The sequence below is a fragment of the Carcharodon carcharias genome, chromosome 16 (genome assembly GCF_017639515.1).
Source record: "Carcharodon carcharias isolate sCarCar2 chromosome 16, sCarCar2.pri, whole genome shotgun sequence".
Lineage (NCBI taxonomy): Eukaryota > Metazoa > Chordata > Chondrichthyes > Lamniformes > Lamnidae > Carcharodon > Carcharodon carcharias.
In genome coordinates, this window is record NC_054482.1 from 1,273,304 (window position 1) to 1,294,960 (window position 21,657).

Genomic DNA, 21,657 nt, shown 5'->3' on the forward strand with positions numbered 1-21,657 from the left:
TGCGCAGGAAAGAGAGCACGTCTCCCTGAGGCAATGTCCCGTCTCAGGGAGTTTAGTGACAGGTAAGAAAAGGCAAAAAACAGAGAAATATTAAAATTATTAACATGTCCCCCTCATGTGACAATGACACATGAGATGGGACATGTTAATAAGAAAGACATAAAGTTTATTAATTTTTTTAAAAACGGACATGAAACTTTATCCCGCCAGTGGATGAAGTTTCATGAATAATCTGGAGCCCGCTGGGTCTCCTGGTCTGCCCGCCAGTCTTAAGCTTGGACGGGCAGTTCTTTAACAAGGTTAATTAGCCTGTACTCTTTTTTGGACTCGACCTCAAGTTCTGTCGAAGGGTCATGAGGACTCGAAACGTCAACTCTTTTTTTCTCCGCCGATGCTGCCGGACCTGCTGAGTTTTTCCAGGTAATTCTGTTTTTGTTTTTGTTTAATTAGCCTGTCAATGGTCTTAATTGGCCATTGACAGGTCGGCGGGCGGACAGCTGATTTCGCTGTCCGCCCGCCTTCCTGAATATTTAAATGGACTAGGATGATGCCGGGGGTTCCTCCCAATGTCATCCAGCATCATTTTCTCCTTGGCGAGCGGGCCCCGCCCCCAAATCGCTAAGGGGAAAATCCTGGCCTATATCTTTGCTTATTCTCAGCTTTTGGATTGAGCATCTGTCTTCTTCAGCCTGCCTGTAATGTACCACTGGACTCACCACCTATCGAGCTCTGATTGCTCGGTCTCCTTTTGTATAGTTTCAACTAGAAGTTTTAGTTTCCAATTCTCAGTTTCACTCTTAGTTTCCTTAGCCACTAGGAGGGTCAATTTCCTTTCTTAGTTTCCCTTTTCAGTTTCCATTTTCAGTTAGGGTCTGTCTCAAATATTGCATGCTTTGGAACCGTGGGTTCCATCAAACATTTGAAAAATGCTTGATTGGCTGTAAGTGCTTTGGAACATCCTGAAGTTGTGATATAAATGCTATATCATTTAGCATTAGCACTAGTTTAACTCATATTGGAAGAATGACCACTTAGGTCAGGTTCCTAAGGACCACGGGTATTAATGACCAGCACAGTGTCATGGAGCATGGTAAAAGGACTGGAGTTAAATTGCAAGGAGTAGGATAAAATTAATAGTCAATGGACACCAGGAACTGTAGAGATGTTCTCCTTTTTTTAGTGCTACAGGTTAACTCAGTACCACCACTGGAATGGTAATGTGCTTGTTGGAATAACTCCAGGGACTTGTATCACCAGTTAGTGTTTTTGATATTTAAGTAGAATCTAATAAAGCCTTTTGATCCCATTATAGGTGTTGCTGTGGGTAGCCACATGTGTCCGAGGTATGTATGTTTTTTGTGGGATATATGGATATTCTTCAGGTCCCCTCCCTCGCCTCTTTTTCCTGTACAATGATGACTGTATTGGTGTCGTTTCCTGCTCTTGCCCTGAACTGGAAAATTTCATCAATTTTGCTTCCCTTACTTTCATATAATCCACCTCTGACTCTTCCCTTCCCTTCCTTGACTCCTCTATCTCCATGTGGGGCTATGCTCTATATCTAATATTTGTTATAAGTCCACAAACTCCCACAGCTACCTTGACTGCATGTCCTCACACCCTAATTCATTCTCCCAGTTTCTCCATCTCTATTGCATCTGTTCTGATGATGCTACCTTCCACACTAGCACTTCTGATATGTCTTCCTCTTTCCTCAACTAAGCATTCCCCCTGCCGCACCCACCCCCCAGCACCTCACCATGGTTGACAGGGTCCTCAAATGTATCTGTCGCATCAACCGCAATTCTGCTTTTACCCTTTCCGCTCCCTCCCTGAGCCATGATAGGGTTCCCTTGTCCTCACCTCCAATCACCCCAATCTGTTTTCAATTGATCACCCTCTGACATTTCTGCTGGCTCCAGCATGATGTCACCGCCAAGCATATCTTCCCTTCCCTTCCCCTTTCAGCATTTCAAAGGGGCTATTCCCTCTGTGACACCCTTATCCACTCCTCTAACACCCCAACACTCCGGATCCTTCCCATACCTTTCCATGTATGCACAAGAGATGCAACGCCTGCCCTTTAAACACCTCCCAGCTCATTGTCCAAATCCCCAAATACTCCCTCCAGCTTAAACAGCAATTTAATTGTACTTATTTCAATTTTGTATACTGTATTCAATACTCACAATGCTGTCTCCTCTACACTGAAGAGATCAAATGTAGATTGGTGATCATTTGTGGAACACCTCTGTTCAGCCTTCAGCTTCTGATTACATCTCATTTGAATTCTCCACCTTGCTACCACTCTGACCTCTCTGTCCTTGGCCTCCTGCCGTGTTCCAATGAAGCTCAACGCAAGCTCAAGGAACAACGCCTCAACCGGGCACTCTACAGCCTTTTGGGCTCAACATTGATCTCAACAATTTTAGATCATAACCTCCGTCCCCACTTGGTTTCCTATTTCTTTGCTTTTTTCCCTCACTTTTTGCTCTTTTTTTCCCGCTTTCAGACAGCAGATGTCCATTAATGTACCGTTCACTCCTCCACTGGACAAGTCTTTTGTTTCTTTACTTATTTCATTACCACTCCCTTTGGCCTTGCACTATCATCTTCTTTTGTTATCTAGTCTCTTCTGCCCTCTAGCCTATCACAGACCTTCCCTTTTGTTCTTTCACCTACCCTTGCCTCTTTCACTTGTTTAAAACCCATTACTAACTTTTCTCAATTCTGATGAAAGGTCATTGACCAAAAACATTGGCTTGGATTTCGTGCCGCCACTTTAAGCGGGCAGGCCAATTAAAGCCCGCCCAGTGTAATATGCAAGCGGTAGTGCTCAGCGCTACCTGTGCGGGCAGGGGGGAGGAGGGAGAGTCGGGGCCAGCGCTCTTTTGTGCATGCGTGCGAAAGAACGTTTCAACCTCCCTGAGGAACGGATCTGCCTCAGAGAGATTGAAGCAGTTGGGAAAACATTTTCACAGAAATTAAAAATTGAATGAGACATGTCACCTCATGTGATTGTGTCACATGAGATGGGACATGTTTTTATTTAATTAGAAAAAGCTTTTAGGAAACCTCATCCCGCTCATGCAGGCCGCTTGGCCTTTTCGCCTGCCCGCCAACCTTAAGGTTGGATGGGCTTTGTAAACAATGACATTAATTAATTTGTGAATGGCCTTAATGGGCCTATCAGTTATCGGCGGGCGCACACCCGACTCCGGCGTGCTCCCGCTGAACGAAACATTGCAAGATGGCGCGATGACATCAGGATGTACGCCCGATGTCATTTTATGTGCCAGTGTGTCGGGCCTGTCCCCGCACGCCAACTGAAAAACCCTGGCCATTAATTGTTCCTCTCTCCATAAATGCTGACAGACCTGCTGAGTATTTTCAGCATTTTCTGCTTTTATTCCACTTAAGCGTTAGCCAGCAGGTTCTTTCTGGTGATATGGAAGACTGCGCTGTGCTCTGCGTATGTGCAGCACTGACTTGCTACTGGCCTCAGTTCTAATTGTGTTTTAAACAAGTGAAAGAGGCAAGGGTAGGTGAAAGAACAAAAGGGAAGGCCTGTGATAGGCTGGAGGGCAGGAGAGAAGAGATAACAAAAGGGCTGATAGTGCAAGGCAGTGGTAATGAAATAAGTAAAAAAACAAAAGACTTGTCCAGCGGAGGAGCGAACGGTACATTAATGGACATCTGCTGTCTGAAAGCGGAAAAAAAAGAGCAAAAAGTGAGGGAAAAAAGCAAAGAAATAGGAAACCAAGTGGGGACGGAGGTTATGATCTAAGATTGTTGAGATCGATGTTGAGCCCAGAAAGCTGTAGAGTGCCCGGTTGAGGCGTTGTTCCTCGAGCTTGCGTTGAGCCTCATTGGAACACGGCAGGAGGCCAAGGACAGAGAGGTCAGAGTGGTAGCAAGGTGGAGAATTCAAATGAGATGTAATCAGAAGCTGAAGAATTGAACAGAGGTGTTCCACAAAGTGATCACCAATCTACATTTGATCTCTTCAGTGTAGAGGAGACAGCACTGTGAGTATTGAATACAGAATACAAAATTGAAATAAGTACAATTAAATTGCTGTTTAAGCTGGAGGGAGTATTTGGGGATTTGGACAATGAGCTGGGAGGTGTTTAAAGGGCAGGCGTTGCATCTCTTGTGCATGCATGGAAAGGTATGGGAAGGATCCGGAGTGTTGGGGTGATAGAGGAGCGGATGAGGGTGTCACAGAGGGAATAGCCCCTTTGAAATGCTGAAAGGGGAAGGGATGGGAAGATATGCTTGGCGGTGACATCACGCTGGAGCCAGCAGAAATGCCAGAGGGTGATCGATTGAAAACAGATTGGGGCGATTGGAGGTGAGGATAAGGGAACCCTATCATGGCTCAGGGAGGGAGCGGAAAGGGTAAAAGCAGAATTGTGGTTCATGGGACAGATACATTTGAGGGCCCTGTCAACCATGGTGAGGTGCTGGGGGATTGGTGTTGGGGGAAATGCTTAGTTGAGGAAAGAGGAAGACATATCAGAAGCGCTAGTGTGGAAGGTAGCATCATCAGAACAGATGCAATAGAGATGGAGAAACTAGGAGAATGGATGGAGTCCTGACAGGGCCAAGCTGGGGTACACTTACTAAAAATGGCTTCCATTGTATAATGGAACAATAATACAACAGACAATACAGGGAAGACATGTTTAATCAGGGTGGGTTGCTTAACTGCGTAGGGGAAAACAGTACATGTTATCTTCAATCAGATACTCAATTTCAAATGAAACAGCAATTTTACTTGGGCAGACCAGTCATCCTTTGATCTGCATGAAATTGTTTTATTGCTGTTTGAAGCAGTTATATTTTTAGAGACTCTGGTGATTAAATCCTTGGAATGGCCTCTTTGACATGGCAGTGAAAAACACTAATTATTTCAATGAGTGTATGTGTTTTTTAATGTTTCCAATCACAAAATCTGCAACCACAAGCTGCTGAGCACAGTTATCCGTTGTTGGAGAGGGCAAGGCGCGTTGCCAAAATGGTGTCCTAACACAATAACGCTCCTCTGACAAAGAGGTGAAAGGAAATGCTTTCCATGTAGGGCTCTAGACAGAGTGGCTGTTGTGAACAAGTAAAATGACTAATCCCAACAAAACAAATGATCTTACTATGTGTTGCATAACGCAGTAGCAAGACATAAAGCCTGATATGGAAAGTTGATCAAAGGCCTTTAGGGCCACTGAAACTTTTTCAGTTGCTCTCTTTGTTTTGACTTATTCTTCAGTGCACTTAATGGTCAAATAATGGGTACTTTGTTTCTTATTGTTTCTACACGAATGGAAGGAAATAGAATCAGTCCCCCACCCTTGCTCGGTGTTTAACAGGAGATTAAGCTGGCTCTCCTCCTGGAAATGCCAGAGCTTCTACCCATTTTGTCGGACCCATGTAGGGCAGTGGTTCTCAAAGGATGATCCCAGGAACACTGATGATTCGCGAGGGTCCTCCAGGTGGTCTGCAGGCTGGCCCAAAATGCAAGTCATGAGGCCCAATGAGAGAATGGACCAGAACCCTCATCCCCAGCAGTTGTGTGATGTCACATAACCAAACCGGCTCCCATGAGCAGCATGAGTTGACATAAGCACGCACATTAGAATGTTTCAAATAAACACGTTCTCTTGCAGTATTAATGTTTGTAATATGAAAATGTCAATGCTTTTGTTTCTGACATGAATTATTAATTTACTTATGATATTTAATAATGAATGCACATAAATTTATTACATTTAGTAGTGAAAAAGCAGCAAAATATTTGCATTTTTCATAATTTACATTAACCTGATAAGTTTTCTTTCAGTGGCAAGCAAAATTGGGAGGAGTAGGACCGGTAGGTTGTCTGAGGCCCCTTTAGCCCTGCCTAAGTGCTCCACCAACGAGAAAGTTTGGGAACTGCTGATGCAGGATGTTCAAATGACAGATCCAGGAAGACAACTCCTGATCTAATATTCTTTTAGAAATGTGACAGAACAATATTTATAATTTTTGGAATTATAGGGCCTTGTTTTTTCCTATGGTAATGAGATTTTTAGGATCTGTTCTAATGTTGCTCTTCTTCCTATGTTCTTGTGCCGTGCTGCATATGGTAGGGGGCATGAGCCTGATATATGCCTGCATAATACTGTTGATATTGCCACTGTGATGAAGGAACCCTTGCAGGTAACATGAAGACTGAAGGAAATGCAATTTGTCACTTCATTCTAACTGCTTCAAACCACAACCAGCCAACTTTAGATCAATTTAAAATAATACATCAGCTGGCTTTATACCTTTGTTGTTGAAAATAGTTTTGGTAAACCACAAGTGATAGTCCTAGTTAATGTTCCCAGAGTTACTAATTTATTGGTGATTGGATAAGCAGCATGCAGTTTAAACCTGAATTTATATCTGAATGTGCAGCTGAATCTATCGACATTTCCAAACACTGCTAATTAAATAAATCTTCCCATGAGATTTGAATTGAGTCTTGCAGATGTGCCACACTAACAAACCCATTGGGATTTTAGAATTTGCATAATCTCTCATCGTGTTCCCCTAATGATGAATAGGTGTTACTAATGAGAAAGAAAGAGCTCCTTATCTAAAGATGAATGCACAGTACAACACAATTCTTAACAAGACTGTTTGGAGAGGTATTCTGCATCGAACTCATCCCCGTGCACAGTCAGCATTATAGACCAGTGCAGTGTTTATTTTTAAGTGTATAAATAGCTGTGCCCTTCCTGCAGTTTCCATATGAAAATGTGGTTAACTGTATTGATCTCAGCAATTAAACCTGACCTCCTAATGCTGAAAGTATGAAGTGCACAGACAATCTGTTAGTCACTTTTGGTCTCTGATGTTTTAATGGCACTGCTTAGGCAGTCTCTTTGAGAAGATGTCTTATCGCTGCCCATGCTGGTCCTTCTACTTCCACAATGATAATCAGATGGACAAAGTAGGTCAAATGCCTTGACGCAGTGCACCATTGGATGGTACAAAACCGTGCGGCATGGCGCAATTGTCCACAAGTAACATCCCAGAGGCCACCTCTGTTTCTGAGTGGTAACAAATTGCTTTCCCTAAAAATAAATCATCCATATTCTTCGAGGCTGAATTAAGTGGCAATCTGCAGACTGGATCATTCGGTCATGATGAGTGTGCCTGTAATGGTGCCAGCCTTTGTGAGATCATTACTCATCTAACAATTTTCTAACTCCCTTACACCCCCAACAAAAAATAAGCAGCCAAAACATTCTGTCTTGTGAGAATGAGGACAGCCCGTTTCAGCAAGCTACAATATAGAATATCTTTGATTCAAATTGCTGGCATGTTTGCGTGAGCTTAGACATTTCTTTCATTTAATACTGAGGATTTTCTTTCTACTTCTTCAGGTCTGCTTCCTTGTTTTGTCACTTATTTTTATTCATACAGTGCAGCAAATAATTTAACATCCCAATCAAGCAATTCCTCTGGTCTGTAGAAGTGGGAGAAATTAGATTGCACTTTCAGAAAGCAAACACAGGCATGATGGGCTGAATGGCTATTTGCATGTTTTCCAGCTCTAGCTACTAAGAACATTTGGAGGAAAGGATGGTGGGACTGGAAGATAATTTTGGGTGTTTTTTTCTCTCTCTCTCTCTCTGTCAGCTTGGCTCAATTGGTGGCACTCTCGCCTTTGAATTGGAAGATTCTAGGTTCAAGGACAAAAATAAAGACTGATACTTCAATGCAGTACTGAGGGAGTGCTGCATTATCGCCAATGCTGTCTTTCAGGTGAGAGGTTAAACCAAGGCCTAATCTGCCTGCTTGTGTGGATGTCAAAGATCCTATAGCACTACTTTGAAGAAGAGCAGGGAAATTACCCCTGAGTATGCTGGCCAATGTTTACCGCTCAAACAACTTCACAAACTGGTTAACTGGTCATTAAAACATTGCTGTTTGTGGGAGCTTGCTGTGTGCAAATTGGCTGCTGTGCTTTTCCTACATTACAAAGGTGACTGCACTTCAAAAGCATTTCAGTGGATGTAAATTGATTTGAGATGCCTGGTGGTCATGAAAAACAATATCTAAATGAAAGTCTTTTATTCCCCCCTGTTCCCTTCCCCCTCTTCATCCTCCTTCTCAGTCAGAGACCAATTGGAGAATCCTACTACCACACTACCTGGTATTGAAGGTCTAAGGTCTCAACCCTTTAATTAAATCCGAGAGTCTACAATGCTTTACAATGCACAGGAAATAATGTGTAGTTCCATTTGCACTGCATCAAAAATGTATTTATGTTTCTGTCATGCAAGTATGACCTCGATATGAAGTAAACGTATGTATCCTGGCTCTGCAATTAATATTCATTTGGTCACTTGCGTTCAGATGCTTTAAGACAGTGTTGCAAATCAGTCAGCACTTTTTATGTATTTTAACTTCAAATCTTATTACATTCCAACTGCTATTATGAAATTTGAACTTTAGTTCTAGCATTGTTTCTGCCTCAGATTGATGTTCAGTGACTCTCATGTGTATGTGTGAAAACAGAATTGATCTTAACTCTCACTGTCCAAGGTCGTAATTGAAGATAAGAGATTTCAGACCCAATTCTGGAAGGTAGGTAGTATGATCTCAAGTCTTTGCTGGAGTTATTTGCTCCCATCCGTAATTGTAATTGGTTGCAGTGACCCCAGGACAGGGGAAGGGATGTCAGTCACTAATCCTACTTCTGACTGTCATCCAGAATCCCTACAGCTGGAGGACAGGAGTGGGTTTGGCTGTTCTCCCTGCTGTCAAATAGATAGCTGACATTAACTGCTGAACGAATACATGAAGAAAATAGAAAAAGAAAGACTTTCATTTATACAGCGCTTTTCACAACCTCAGGAAGCCCCAAAGTGCTTGGCAGCCAATGAAGTATCTTTGGAGCGCTGTAATGTCGGAACGCAGTGGCCAATTTGCACGCTTCAAATCTCCAAAAACAGCAATGCTTAGTTTAGAAGGGTGCAAAAGGGCATGATAGCCATGGAAACTGCAGTGGATAGGAATATCCAGGAAGAGGGAGGTACATTTGGAGTACCATAAGCAGCTCTGAACTTCATGGTATAGAGCCACCAAGAGAAGGCGCAATAAAGAATGATACCAGAACTCAGAGGATCCGGAAGGGCAGAATAGCCTAGAGTTCTTTCTCTACACATGAGGGTGACCTGATAGAAAGGGTTTGATAGACTTGATGTAGGGAAAATGTTTCCACTTTTGGACAAGTCCAAAACTAGAGGTCATAAATATAAGTTGGTCAATAATAAATTCAATTGAAAATTCAGGAGGAACTCCTTTACCCAAAGAGTGGTGAGAAAGTGGAATCTACTATCACAAGGAGTAGCTGAGGCTTATAGTATAGACACATTTAAAGGGGAAGCTAGATAAGCACATGAGGGATAAAAGAATAGAAGAATATTTTGATAGGATTAGATAAAGTAGGGTGGATGGCAGCTCATGTGGTGTATAAATGCTGGCATAGACCAGTTGATCTGAAAGACCTGTTACTGTGTTTTTTCTAACTAGTAACTGGAGGCAGAAGAAAATGAAGAGAAAGGTGAGATAGAGCCTATTTTAGAACATTAGTCCATCTTTCAGGATGAGACACTAACACATTGATTTTAAGTAAAAAGCAAAATACTGCAGGTGCCGGAAATCTAGAACAAAAACAAAAATACCTGGAAAAACTCAGCAGGTCTGACAGCATCTGCGGAGAGGGATACAGCAGATGTTTCGAGTCTGTATGACCCTTCATCAGAACTAAGGCATATAGAAATGAGATGAAATATAAGCTGGTTGAAGGGGGTGGGACAGGAGAGCTCGATAGGGGGCCAACTAAGTAAACGTGTTTTGCTTCTTTCTCTTGACCATTAGGAACATGGAGCAAAATACTGCAGATGCTGGAAATCTGAAAGAAAAACTTTGTCATTTAATCTCTTCTGCCCTCTTCCCTATCCCAGACCTCCCCACTTTTTCTTCCTCCCCCTCCCCCTTTCAATGGCATAAACATTTTCACCTTCCTTCAGTTCTGGAGAAAAGTCATAATTCGACTCGAAACTGTTTCTCTCTCTATAGATGCTGCCAGACCTGCTGAGAAAATCCTGCACTTTCTGTTTTTATTTCAGATTTCCAGCATCTGCAGTATTTTGCTTTTATTAAGAATATCAAGCTTGTTTCAGAAGGTTACTTTGTTCTCATTCTTTTTATTGGTTCCTTTCGAAAGTATTATGCAAATTAAAATGAAATTAGTCAATCATTCCCAGGTTAGATTTTACTCAGCAATGTATTATTAAAAGTATTTTTAAAATTTGCTCCATGTGACATAGCAACAATGAAGTAGAGCCATTGGTGTTTGCTGGAGTCTCAGGAGGACTTGGAGAAATAGTATTAGCCCAGCAATCCTAACAGATATAAAAACAAAAAAACTGCGGATGCTGGAAATCCAAAACAAAAACAGAATTACCTGGAAAAACTCAGCAGGTCTGGCAGCATCGGCGGAGAAGAAAAGAGTTGAAGTTTCGAGTCCTCATGACCCTTCAACAGAACTATGTGAATCCAAGGAGAGAGGTGAAATATAAGCTGGTTTAAGGTAGGGGTGGTGGTGGTGGGGATTGGGTGGGGGGAGAAAAATGGAGGGGGGGTGTTGTTGAAGGGACAAGCCAGCAGTGATAGGAGCAGATCATCAAAAGATGTCACAGACAAAAGAACAAAAGAACACAGAGGTGTTGAAGTTGGTGATATTATCTAAATGAATGTGCTAATTAAGAATGGATGGTAGGGCACTCAAGGTTTAGCTCTAGTGGGGGTGGGGGGAACATAAAAGATTTAAAAATAATGGAAATGGGTGGGAAAAGAAAAATCTATATAAATTATTGGAAAAAACAAAAGGAAGGGGGAAGAAACAGAAAGGGGGTGGGGTTGGAGGAGGGAGGTCAAGACCTAAAGTTGTTGAATTCAATATTCAGTCCGGAAGGCTGTAAAGTGCCTAGTCGGAAGATGAGGTGCTGTTCCTCCAGTTTGCGTTGGGCTTCACTGGAACAATGCAGCAAGCCAAGGACAGACATGTGGGCAAGAGAGCAGGGTGGAGTGTTAAAATGGCAAGCAACAGGGAGGTTTGGGTCATTCTTGCGGACAGACCGCAGGTGTGTCCTAACAGGTTTGGATAGCCTAAAATACACTTCTCAATCCTGACTGGGCAAGAGGTGCTTAACTGTATATACAACAGAAAGACTTCCAGGTAATGACCTTATCTGAGAGAGCATTTCACAGACATCTGAAGTGGTTTGTGAAAATTTGTCACTGATATTTTTAAAACAGTCAAACTTTTAGCTTGATTGTCAAAGTGCCGCTGCTTCTTTGTTCTTGTGTTTCTATTATCCTTATGGAAATTTTGGTTAAGCACTTGGGCACCTGCTATTACTCCAGTTGCATTAATCTGCAAACCTAACAAACTGACTAGATATCAGTGTATCATTTGGTTTTAGAATGAATCGCACCAAGAGGGGGAGGTGATGGTTTTGCAGTATTGTAGCTGGTCTAGTATTCCAGAGATCCTGGGTAATGCTCTGGGGACCTGGGTTTGAATACCACCATAGCAAATGGTGAAATTTGAACTCAATAAAAAATATCTGGATTTAAAAGTCTAATGATGACCATAAAACCATTGTTGATTGTTGTAAAAACCCATCTAGTTCACTAATGCCCTTTACGAAATCTGTTGTCCTTACCTGGTCTGGCCTACATGTGACCCCAGACCCACAGCAATGTGGTGGCCCTCACAGTTGTATCAAACCACTACAAAGCCTCAAAAAAGGAATGAAACGAGAAGGACCACCCAACATCGACTTTGGCACCAGAAACGACAATGGCAAACTTAGCCCTGTTGACCCTGCAAAGTCCTTCTTACTAACACCTGGGGGCTAGTGCCAAAATTGGGAGAGCTGCCTTATAGACAAGTCAAGCAACAGCCTGACATAGTCATCCTCATGGAATCATATCTTACAGTGGTATGCAGTCAGGAAGGAGTTGCCCTGGGGGTCCTCAACATCAACTCCGGACTCCATGAAAGCATAAGGTCAAACATGAGCAAGGAAACCTCCTGCTGATTACCACGTACTGCCCTCCCTCAGCTGATGAATCAGTGCTCCTGAATACCACTTGGAGGAAGCACTGAGGGTGGCAAGGGTGCAGAATGTACTCTGGGCGGGGGACTTCAATGTCTATCACCAAGGAAGGCTCGGTAGCACCACTACTGACCAAGTTGGCCAAGTCCTAAAGAGCATAGCTGTTAGATTGGGTCTGCAGCAGGTGGTGAGGGAACCAACAAGAGGGAAAAACATACTTGACCTCATCCTCACCAACCAGCCTGTCACAGATGTGTCTGTCCATGACAGTATTGATAGGAGTGTCCACCACACAGTCGTTGTGGAGAAGAAGCCCCACCTTCACATTGAGGATACACTCCACCGAGTTGTGTGGCACTACCACCGTGCTAAACGGGATAGATTTTGAATAGCTCTAGCAACTCAAGACTGGGGATGCATGAAGCGCTGTGGGCCATCAGCAGCAGCAGAATTGTATTCAAACACAATCTGAAACCTCATTGCCTGGAAAATCCTCCACTCTGCCATTACCAGCAAGCCAGGGGATCAACCCAGGTTCAATGAAGGGTGCAGGAGGGCATGTCAGGAGCAGCACCAGGCATAACTAAAATTGAGGTGTTAAGGTGGTGAAGCAACAACACTGGACTACTTGCATAAGAAGCAAATGATAGACAGAGCTCTGCGATCCCACAACCAATGGTTCGGACCTAAGCTCTGCAGTCCTGCCACATCCAGTTGTGAATGCTGGTGGACAATTAAACAACTCACTGGAGGAGAAGACTCCACAAATATCCCCATCTTCCATGATTGGGCAGCCCAGCACATCAGCGCAAAAGATAAAGCTGAAGCATTTGCTATAATCTTCAGCCAGGATGCTGAGTGGATGATCCATCTCGGTCTCCTCCGGAGGTCCCCAGCATCACAGATGCCAGTCGTCAGCCAATTCGATTCACTCCACATGATATCAAGAAAAGAATGAAGGCACTGGATAGTGCAAAGACTATGGGTCCTGACAATATTCCAGCAATGGTACTGAAGACTTGTGCTCCAGAACTTGCCACACCCCTAGCCAAGCTGTTTCAGTACAGCTACAACACTGGCATCTACCCAGCAATGTGGAATATTGCTCAGGTATGTCCTGTACACAAAAAGCAGGACAAATCCAATCTGGCCAATTGCTGACCCATCAGTGTACTCTCAAATTCATTAATTCAGTGAAGTAATGGAAGGGATCATCAGCAGTCCTATCAAGAGACACCTGCTTAGCAATAACCTGCTCACTGATGCCCAGTTTGGGTTCTGCCAAGACCACTGACCTCATTACAGCCTTGGTTCAAATATGGACAAAAGAGCTGAACTCCAGAGGTCAGGCGAGAGTAACTGCCCTTGACATCAAGGCTGCACTTGACTGAGAGTGGCATCAAGGAGTCCAAGCAAAACTGGAGTCAATGGAAATTGGGGGAAAACTCTCCACTGGTTGGAATCATACCTAGCGCGAAGGAAGGTGGTTGTTGGAGGTCAATCATCTCAGCTCCAGGACATCACTACAGGAGTTCCTCAGGGTAGTGTTCTTGGCCCAACCATCTTTTGCTGCTTCATCAATGACCTTCCTTCCATCATAAGGTCAGAAATGGGGACGATCGCTGATGATTGCACAATGTTCAGTACCACTCGTGACTCCCAAGATATTGAAGCAGTCTGTGTACAAATGCAGCAAGGCCTGGACAATATCCAGGCTTGGGCTGACAAGTGGCAAGTAACATTCGCGCCAAGGCAATGACCATCTCCAACAAGAGAGAATCTAACCTTCATCCCTTGACATTCAATGGCATTACCATCACTGAATCCCCCACTATCAACATTCTGGGGGTTACCATTGACCAGAAACTGAACTGGACAAGCCAAATAAATACTGTGGCTAAAAGAGCAGGTCAGAGGCTAGGAATCCTGCAATGAGTAATTCACCTACTGACTCCCCAAAGCCTGTCTACCATCTACAAGGCATAAGTCAGCAGTGTGATGGAATTATCCACACTTGCCTGGATGAGTGCAACTCCCACAGAAGATTGACACCATCCAGGACAAAGCAGTCTGCTTGATTGGCACCACATCTATGAACATTTACTCCCTTCACCACCGATGCACAGTGGCAGCAGTGTGTACCATCTACAAGATGCAGGAATTCACCAAGACTCCTTAGGCAGGATCTTCCAAATCCACGACCACTACCATTTAGAAGGACAAGGGCAGCAGATAGATGAGAACACCACCACCTGGAAGTCCGCCTCCAAGTCACTCACCATCCTGACTCGGAAATATATCGTTGTTCTTTCACTGTCGCTGGGTCAAAATCCTGGAACTCCATTGCTAACAGCACTGTGGGTGTACCTACACCACATCGATTGCAGCGGTTCAAGAAGACAGCTCACCACCAACTTCTCAAGGGCAACTAGGGATGGGCAATAAATGCTGACCCAGCCAGTGATGCCCGCATCCCATGAATGAATAAAGAAAATTAATATCCCCAAGATCTTGAATGGGTTTGGACAATAAGGAAGGAAAAGAGAGGTTTTTTCTATCAAGCAGAGAATGATATCTGCTCACTGAGCATATTTAGGTTTCATACAATGCAAAGTGACTAATTGTGACACTGGGATCATGTTTGAAATCTCATTAACCTGGGAGGATCTCTACATATGCTTGCACTCGTATACTTTACTATACATTGCAGCTATGATCAATACGACCAGGAGTTGAATATTTCTAATTGAGTAGAGTTGACATTATTGACAGAATGAGGAAAACTTTATCAAGAGAGATTACCACTGGTGCTGATAAGGTTTTTACCTTGTTCGATCCTGTCCAATTATCCTTGTGATCCAATTGCTGCTTATCTCTCAGAAAGGTGACTTCTCATTCTGTACATGGATTGTTATTGGTAAAGCAAATTTTATTATTTGATGAGCTCTTCAATGAAGCATGGAACCAGGTCCATTTACATGACATAATATCTCACTATAAAGTTGAGTGTTCATTTGTTCATTGTGAGTTAATGATTGCATCTCCTGAGAAAGATGAACATCAAGTTTCACAAGTCACAGATACAACAAGAAGATCAGAGAGAATGGAATATATCATTTTGCCAATGTTGTGGGGAACTGCTCCAGGTTTGTGATTCACATTGATAGTATCACTTCTTATAGGTTTCACAACTTCTATGATTGGCCATAGAATTAGTACCTATTGTGTTCTGACTTTGACCCCTTTTTATTGATGGGTAGAATTGGTTTGAAATTGCATTGTGTAATATTACTAATACACATGTTAATTTGTTTGAAAATTCTCTGCTTGCTATTTACATTTAGGCTACAAAGCCGGTTTACTTTGGCCTTTAACATCTCAGACAAAAGAGTTTCATATGATTGTATTCATTAATTTGTTCCAAGTACATAATACATGGTGATTTTGCACTCAGATGGGGTGACAGCCATAAACAGTTGAAAGAGCAAGTGAAGCACTTAGTCCTAAGGTGTATTTATTGTTCTTTACACCTCGATATAATCATGAACTGGCCAGAGAGGAAACAGTTTGCAGATACGTTGATAGCAGAAATAATTTTGCATCAATAAAATAACGAACAAAATAAAAGCCTTCCATCCCAAGACGATTGCTCGAGCCATGGTAGTCAACTATCTATTGAAGATCGTCTAGTGTGAATCAGGAGCCCCACTCTGGCATGGCAGTCTCTGCTGCATTTGCTACAGGGGAAGACAGTGGGCTGAGAAGGTACAGGATTCACTGATGTCTGTTCCCTCTGGGCCCTCTTCTTGATCATCTGAGTTTCCATTTCTGCTCACCTTTTCCAGTTACGCCCCTCCAAACAGTTAGCCTCCAGAGGTCACGGCCATCAGCAACTGTCCCCGAACCATCAGTGTCAATGTCCGGCATCTACATATCTCACTTGCAGGTGTGCTTGCAGTGGAAGTATGGATGCCCAGTAGGCCGTAATCCAAGGGCCAGTTCACTGTACAGAAGGCCTTTGGGTATTCAGTCGGCATCCATCCAATGATTGTGGCTGAGCCAGCAGAGATGTCATTAACAGCTAGTGTTAACTTAACAGCAAAATGGCAATGTAGCCTCATGAATTGGAGAATGTATTTGTGTAGGCATCTTGTCATAAGGTTCATCCATAAGGTTTTTTTCCTAAGCTGTTATCCACTGTGTTAGATGCTCCGGAGGATCTATGTTTCCTTCATCTCTCGTAAATACACCTTGCGTGATGCATCCCCTTAATATGGTGAACTCTCGTGATTTCCCATATCATAAGCTCTTGATACCTGTCACACCTTTCAGGTGAGGCATCCAGCAGAGCCTTGGTTCTGCCCATAAGAGACAGCAAAAAACCTGGAGAGCCTGTCACCCCAGGCTAACATTGTGTAAGCTTCAAAGATCAAGTTAGTGCGCAGCACTGGTGAAGGATTGCGATCGAGGCTGTTCAAACCATCCTCAATGAAGAATTATGCATGGTCTTTGATGGCAAGGGAGGGAGTTGAAGAGGTTTGTTTTTAATTCATTCAAGGGATTTGGGCATCAATGGCTGGGCCAGCATTTATTGCCCATCCCTAATTGCCCTCAAGAAGGTGGTAGTGAGCTGCCTTCTTGAACCGCTGCAGTCCATGTGATGTAGGTACACCCACAGTGCTGTTAGGGAGGGAGTTCCAGGATTTTGACCCAGTGACAGTGAGGGAACAGCGATATATTTCCAAGTCAGGATGGTGAGTAGCTTGGAAGGGAACTTCCAGGTGATGGAATCTGCAGCCCTTGTCCTTCTAGATGGTAGAGGTCATGGGTTTGGAAGGTGCTGCCTAAGGACCCTTGGTGAGTTTGTGCAGTGCATCTTGTAGATGGTACACACTGCTGCCACTGTGTGAGATCAAGGAAATACAAGCTGAAGGTAGCAAAACGAGTTCAACGAACCACGTGACTCAATTCAAGTTTCAGCATAAAGCATTAGATATTTGAAAAATTTGACAGAAAAGACAGGGGCTGGGGATAAATGTGTGAAGGAAAGGACCTCTGCTAGAAGTAACACAGCTTGAAAGAGTGGTAGAAATGATCTGTGGGAAAGCCGAATCAAAGCTTCCCTTTTTGCTTTGAAATGTGCACATTGTGCGGGCAGTGGACCAATTGCAATGAATGCAATCAGAGTTGGGTTGAAAAGGTTCTGTAAATGCTACGGGATGGAATGCTGTGCAGATGTCTTAGCGATGATATGCTCCATCACTCAGAAAGTCAGCCATTTGTTTTCCTTTTGAGAAAACTGGAGCTAAGAATGCTAAAAAGCCTAGGGCTATAACGGGTGGGATTTATTCCAGCCCAACCAGTCTGCCAAAGCACTGCCTCCAAATACAATCTATCTTTGCATAGTGGTAATACTTTAGCTGTGAAGCAATTTCACTTTGTCAACTCTTTTTTTGAGGGTGGGGGGGGGGAGGGTAGTGTTGATGTTAAAAATAATACTCTGTAACCATGTTGGAATTAAGTTTTTTTCCAATGCAGCCCTATTGATAAACATTGCTGGTGTCAATCACTACCAAACGGCCCATTATTTCCCCAAAGATCATTCATTTACTTTTTCTAAAAGGTGTTAAGGAGGTCTGCTCTTTTCAGATCTCATTGGGACGTATTTAAGCATCTGTCTGTATTGACAGAGTGTGGTCTGGCAGTTATAGGGTAAAATTACATGATAGCTGAAGCTGAAGCATTTTGAAAGGAAAGCCTGATAAATATGGACCTGTATTTGATCCAGTTCTACGTGTTTCCATCTTCTAGGTGTCAGCCTAGACTCAGTTGGCAGCATTCTCTTCCCTGAGGTAGAACAAGCCCTGCTGCAGACAGTTAAACACATAATACAAGCTGACACTCCAGTGCGATATCGAGGGAGTGCTGCACTGTCCTCGGTGCCGTCTCTCTGAAGAGAAGTTAAACCAAGGTCCTGTCTGTTAAAACTTCCCCAATCCTCTTGCTTACCACTAACCTTTTCCACATTGTGTGTTTTTTCTTTCATTTGATACTATTCTTAACTTCCTTGGTTAATCATTGTTGGTTTATCCCTTGCCTGGAATCCTTCCTCACTGGGATATATTTTTGTTGTTAGTCATGAACTATTTTCTTAAATGTCTGCCATTGTTCATCAACCGTCTTTTCTACTGAACTCCTTTCCCAGTCCACCCCAGCCAAATCTACCCTCATTCCTTTATAGTTACTCTTATTTAAGTTTAGCACAGTTGTTTCTGACCCAAGTTTCTCACTCTCAAATTGAATGCTAAATTCTGCCATGTTATGGTCACTGTTTCCTAGGGGATCTTTTATTCTTAGATCATGTATTAAACCTGCCTCTTTACACATTACCAGATCCAAAATAGCCTGGTCCCTGCTTGGATCCTCAACACATTGTTCTAGAAAACTGTCCCTGGATGTAATAGATCCAATATTTGAAGAAGAGCAGGGAGTTTTCCCAATGGCAAGGCCAATATTTTTCACTCAAGCAGCATTAATTTATTTATTGCATTGCTGTTCCTGGGACCTTTCTGTGCACAGACTGGCTGTCACATTTCCGATATTACAACAGTGCTTACAGATGTAAAGGACTTACTGTGAAGTGCTTTGAGACATCTTGAGCTTGTGAAAGGGACTGGAAGCAAGTTCTTTGCTTCCTAGAAATCCATAGGTATGTGCCTCTTTTAGAGACTGCAAATATAACCATAGCCTGAAGTTTGGCTGTAGCTATCTGTGTGCAGCCTACGCACGCCTGATAACAATGATTATAGGTGCTGACTGATGCCCAGGATATGTCGACGCTTCAACATTTTAAGCACATATAATGAAGACCTTGACAACTGTGCCCCTGAATGGAAGTCACATTCAGTCATGATATACAGTACACTGTGCACCAAGTTTGGTATTTGCTTATCCAGGGAATAGCATCAGTAAGAAAACATTACACGATTCTGTCCAGCTGTTCAGCTCTAGTTAACAGGCAAGTAATGCCTGGCTGCATATTCAGGTTTAGTAGCCTCACTTTAGATGTGTAGCCTTCTTGCCTTCTCGGAAGGCCAGTAAATAGGTGGTCTACTTCCGTGCGTTTTTGTCATGGGATGGAATGAAGTGAAGTGCCCAAAAGATTATATGAAAAAAAATTCAGGCATAAAATCTTTATTTTGTCTTCTTAAAGAAAGATATTTACTTAAGATTCAACATCTCTAAAGAACCCCCTCAAACTGTCGATTAATTTGCTTTTAATAATAATTTTTACATTCTGTGCACAAATCTAAGATCAAGGGAAATAAGCAAAGTCAACTTTCCAACATTCATCCATGTTAGATTGAAAAACAAATAGAAATCATTCTCACCAAGCAAGGTGAAATAGGAGAAGCAGAGGCTTGGAAAGGTTTGTTCTTATAGATTATTTCATATTAATAAAGGACTATCTCCCATGGTAACATAGCATTTTAATTCATACTTAGAGACCACAAGGCAGTTAACAATGCACAATCCTTACCTTTCTGGCACTTGCAAACAATGTAAATGAAGCTCTAAAATGGCTTTTCTTGCAGTCGCTGGTCGGCAATGGAGCAGGAATGCTCTGAATAAAACTGTCGGGTGTCTCTTGGTACATCAGATTGTGTGAAGCCAGATTGCTCACTCTGTCTCTGCTCAAGTCTCACTGGGGGAACTGTCCGTATGCCAGCCTTGCATCCTAACAAAGCTCTAGCTATTGTTGGCTCCTGCAGTCTCTGAGGGCACAGCCTGTACCAAGCTCCTTCTGCGTCCTTGCTCAAGACAGTAATGCATTCAGAGCCCTAGAAAACATACAAAATTCATCTGGCACGGGAGGGGGAAGGGGGAAAGGAGGAGGAAGGGAGGCTTTTTGCTTGTGCTAAGGTGGTTTAGCATGCAGCTGAGAGATAAGAGAGGGACAGAATTGAAAAGGTCTACATGAAAAGCCACTTATTTTAGTATTTTGATTCTGAAGATAAAAGCCCAATCTCTTGCTGAGAAATGCATTGAAAGGTTCCTTTGTGGGAGTATCCGCATTCTTAAAATTTTGGCAAGCCATTTCAGCTGTCTGAGGAATTGTCTTGGATAGAATAAAAGAATTTTTAAAAATAAATTAGACTGTGGCAGAAAGCTGCAAGTATGTATTATCAATATGTACAGTAAACTGCTAAATTCAAAGTCAAAAAATGAAGACAGACTTAATTCTTATTACTGCTATGATTATGCATTTGACTTCAATTTATTTTATAACCACAAAGTACCTCAGAGACTCTTAATTACTATTAATTTCACACAAAAGTTGCACCCAAGCTTTTTTATACAGCTAACATGATATCTATATGAATATAGTCAAATTGTATTACTGCAATCTTATAAAAGTAAGCTCTTAACAGTGGCTCGTTCTTTCCAGGTTTGAATTTCTCTATCTCCTACACTGGAATTTCAGGTGGGATCATTAGGGGTCTAGGGGTAATATTGACTTTGTACCATTGTGTAAACCTGATGGTGAGTTAACTGCTCATTTTACATCTTTCTCCACTTTTATTTCCACTGAATTTAATAAAAATTAAAATCAGGAGGGATGTTCACTTTTTCCTGCTTCACACTGTCGTACAAAGTCAAATTTAACCCATTGGGCACAGAATACAGATCCAACCACTACTCAGGCAGCTAATAGCGAGGGCCCCACTTGCACCAGCATTATAATCAGATAAGTGAAGAGGTAGCATCAAGTTTGCAGGTCCTGAATCTGATTCCTGCAACCAGAAATAAAAAGATGCAGACCAATTTCTAGCTCGTTATGTTCGAAACAAATTAGGTAATAGTGTTTGTAGTAAATTACAGTAGGTACAAAATTCATTCATTGTGGATACATTTATTTTACTGAAAACACTAAAGGGTTTTGAGTCTTCAAAGCTGACTGCAAAATGAGAGAGAAGTTCTTCCAGTAACTACAAATTGAACATTTCCTGTCAAACAGTTCTAACTGGGAGTGACTCACCTTTCCGTTCATAACACTTCAGAACTCTACACCCTCCACAAAGACCAGATTTACTGGGCTACACTAACCTCATACACAGGCATCCCAGAAAATATAAACTTGGCAAAACTGTCAAGTTTTCCCACTTCTGATGACAGCTCATTGACCCGAAACAATGACTTTATGTCTCTTTCCATAAACGGTGCACGACCTGCTGAGTATTTCCAGCATTTCGGTTTTTTTAAATCTCTAGCTAATCTGTTTTGGTGTTGTGGCTAGGAGACCGGGAAAACTCTCTGCTCTTTTTTTAAAAATGTGCCAAGGGAATTATCCCTCCACCTTAAATAGACATGCATAGGAAATAAGAGCTGGAGTAGGCCGTTCAGCCTCAAGCCTGCCCCACCATTCAATAAGATCATGGCTGATCTGCCCCAGGCCTCAACTCTTTCATGCCAGCTCCTCATAGACCCCAACTCC

The 21,657-nt window shown here is 42.6% G+C and overlaps 1 protein-coding gene across 3 annotated transcripts in view; it reads right to left on the bottom strand.

Annotated features, from left to right (window-relative positions):
• LOC121289344 (regulator of G-protein signaling 8-like) overlaps nt 1-21,240 on the bottom strand; it is a 61,567-nt gene extending 40,327 nt beyond the window's left edge. For 2 of the 3 annotated variants that reach the window (XM_041208702.1, XM_041208701.1), the window contains exon 1: nt 19,702-20,089. In XM_041208702.1, coding sequence (XP_041064636.1) covers nt 19,702-19,818 — 117 coding nt within the window. In that variant the 5' untranslated portion in view covers nt 19,819-20,089. Of the gene's footprint in view, nt 1-19,701; nt 20,090-21,201 lie in introns of those variants that run through there. The other variant, XM_041208703.1, reaches the window with a different exon arrangement.
• Between the last annotated feature and the right edge of the window lie 417 nt (nt 21,241-21,657).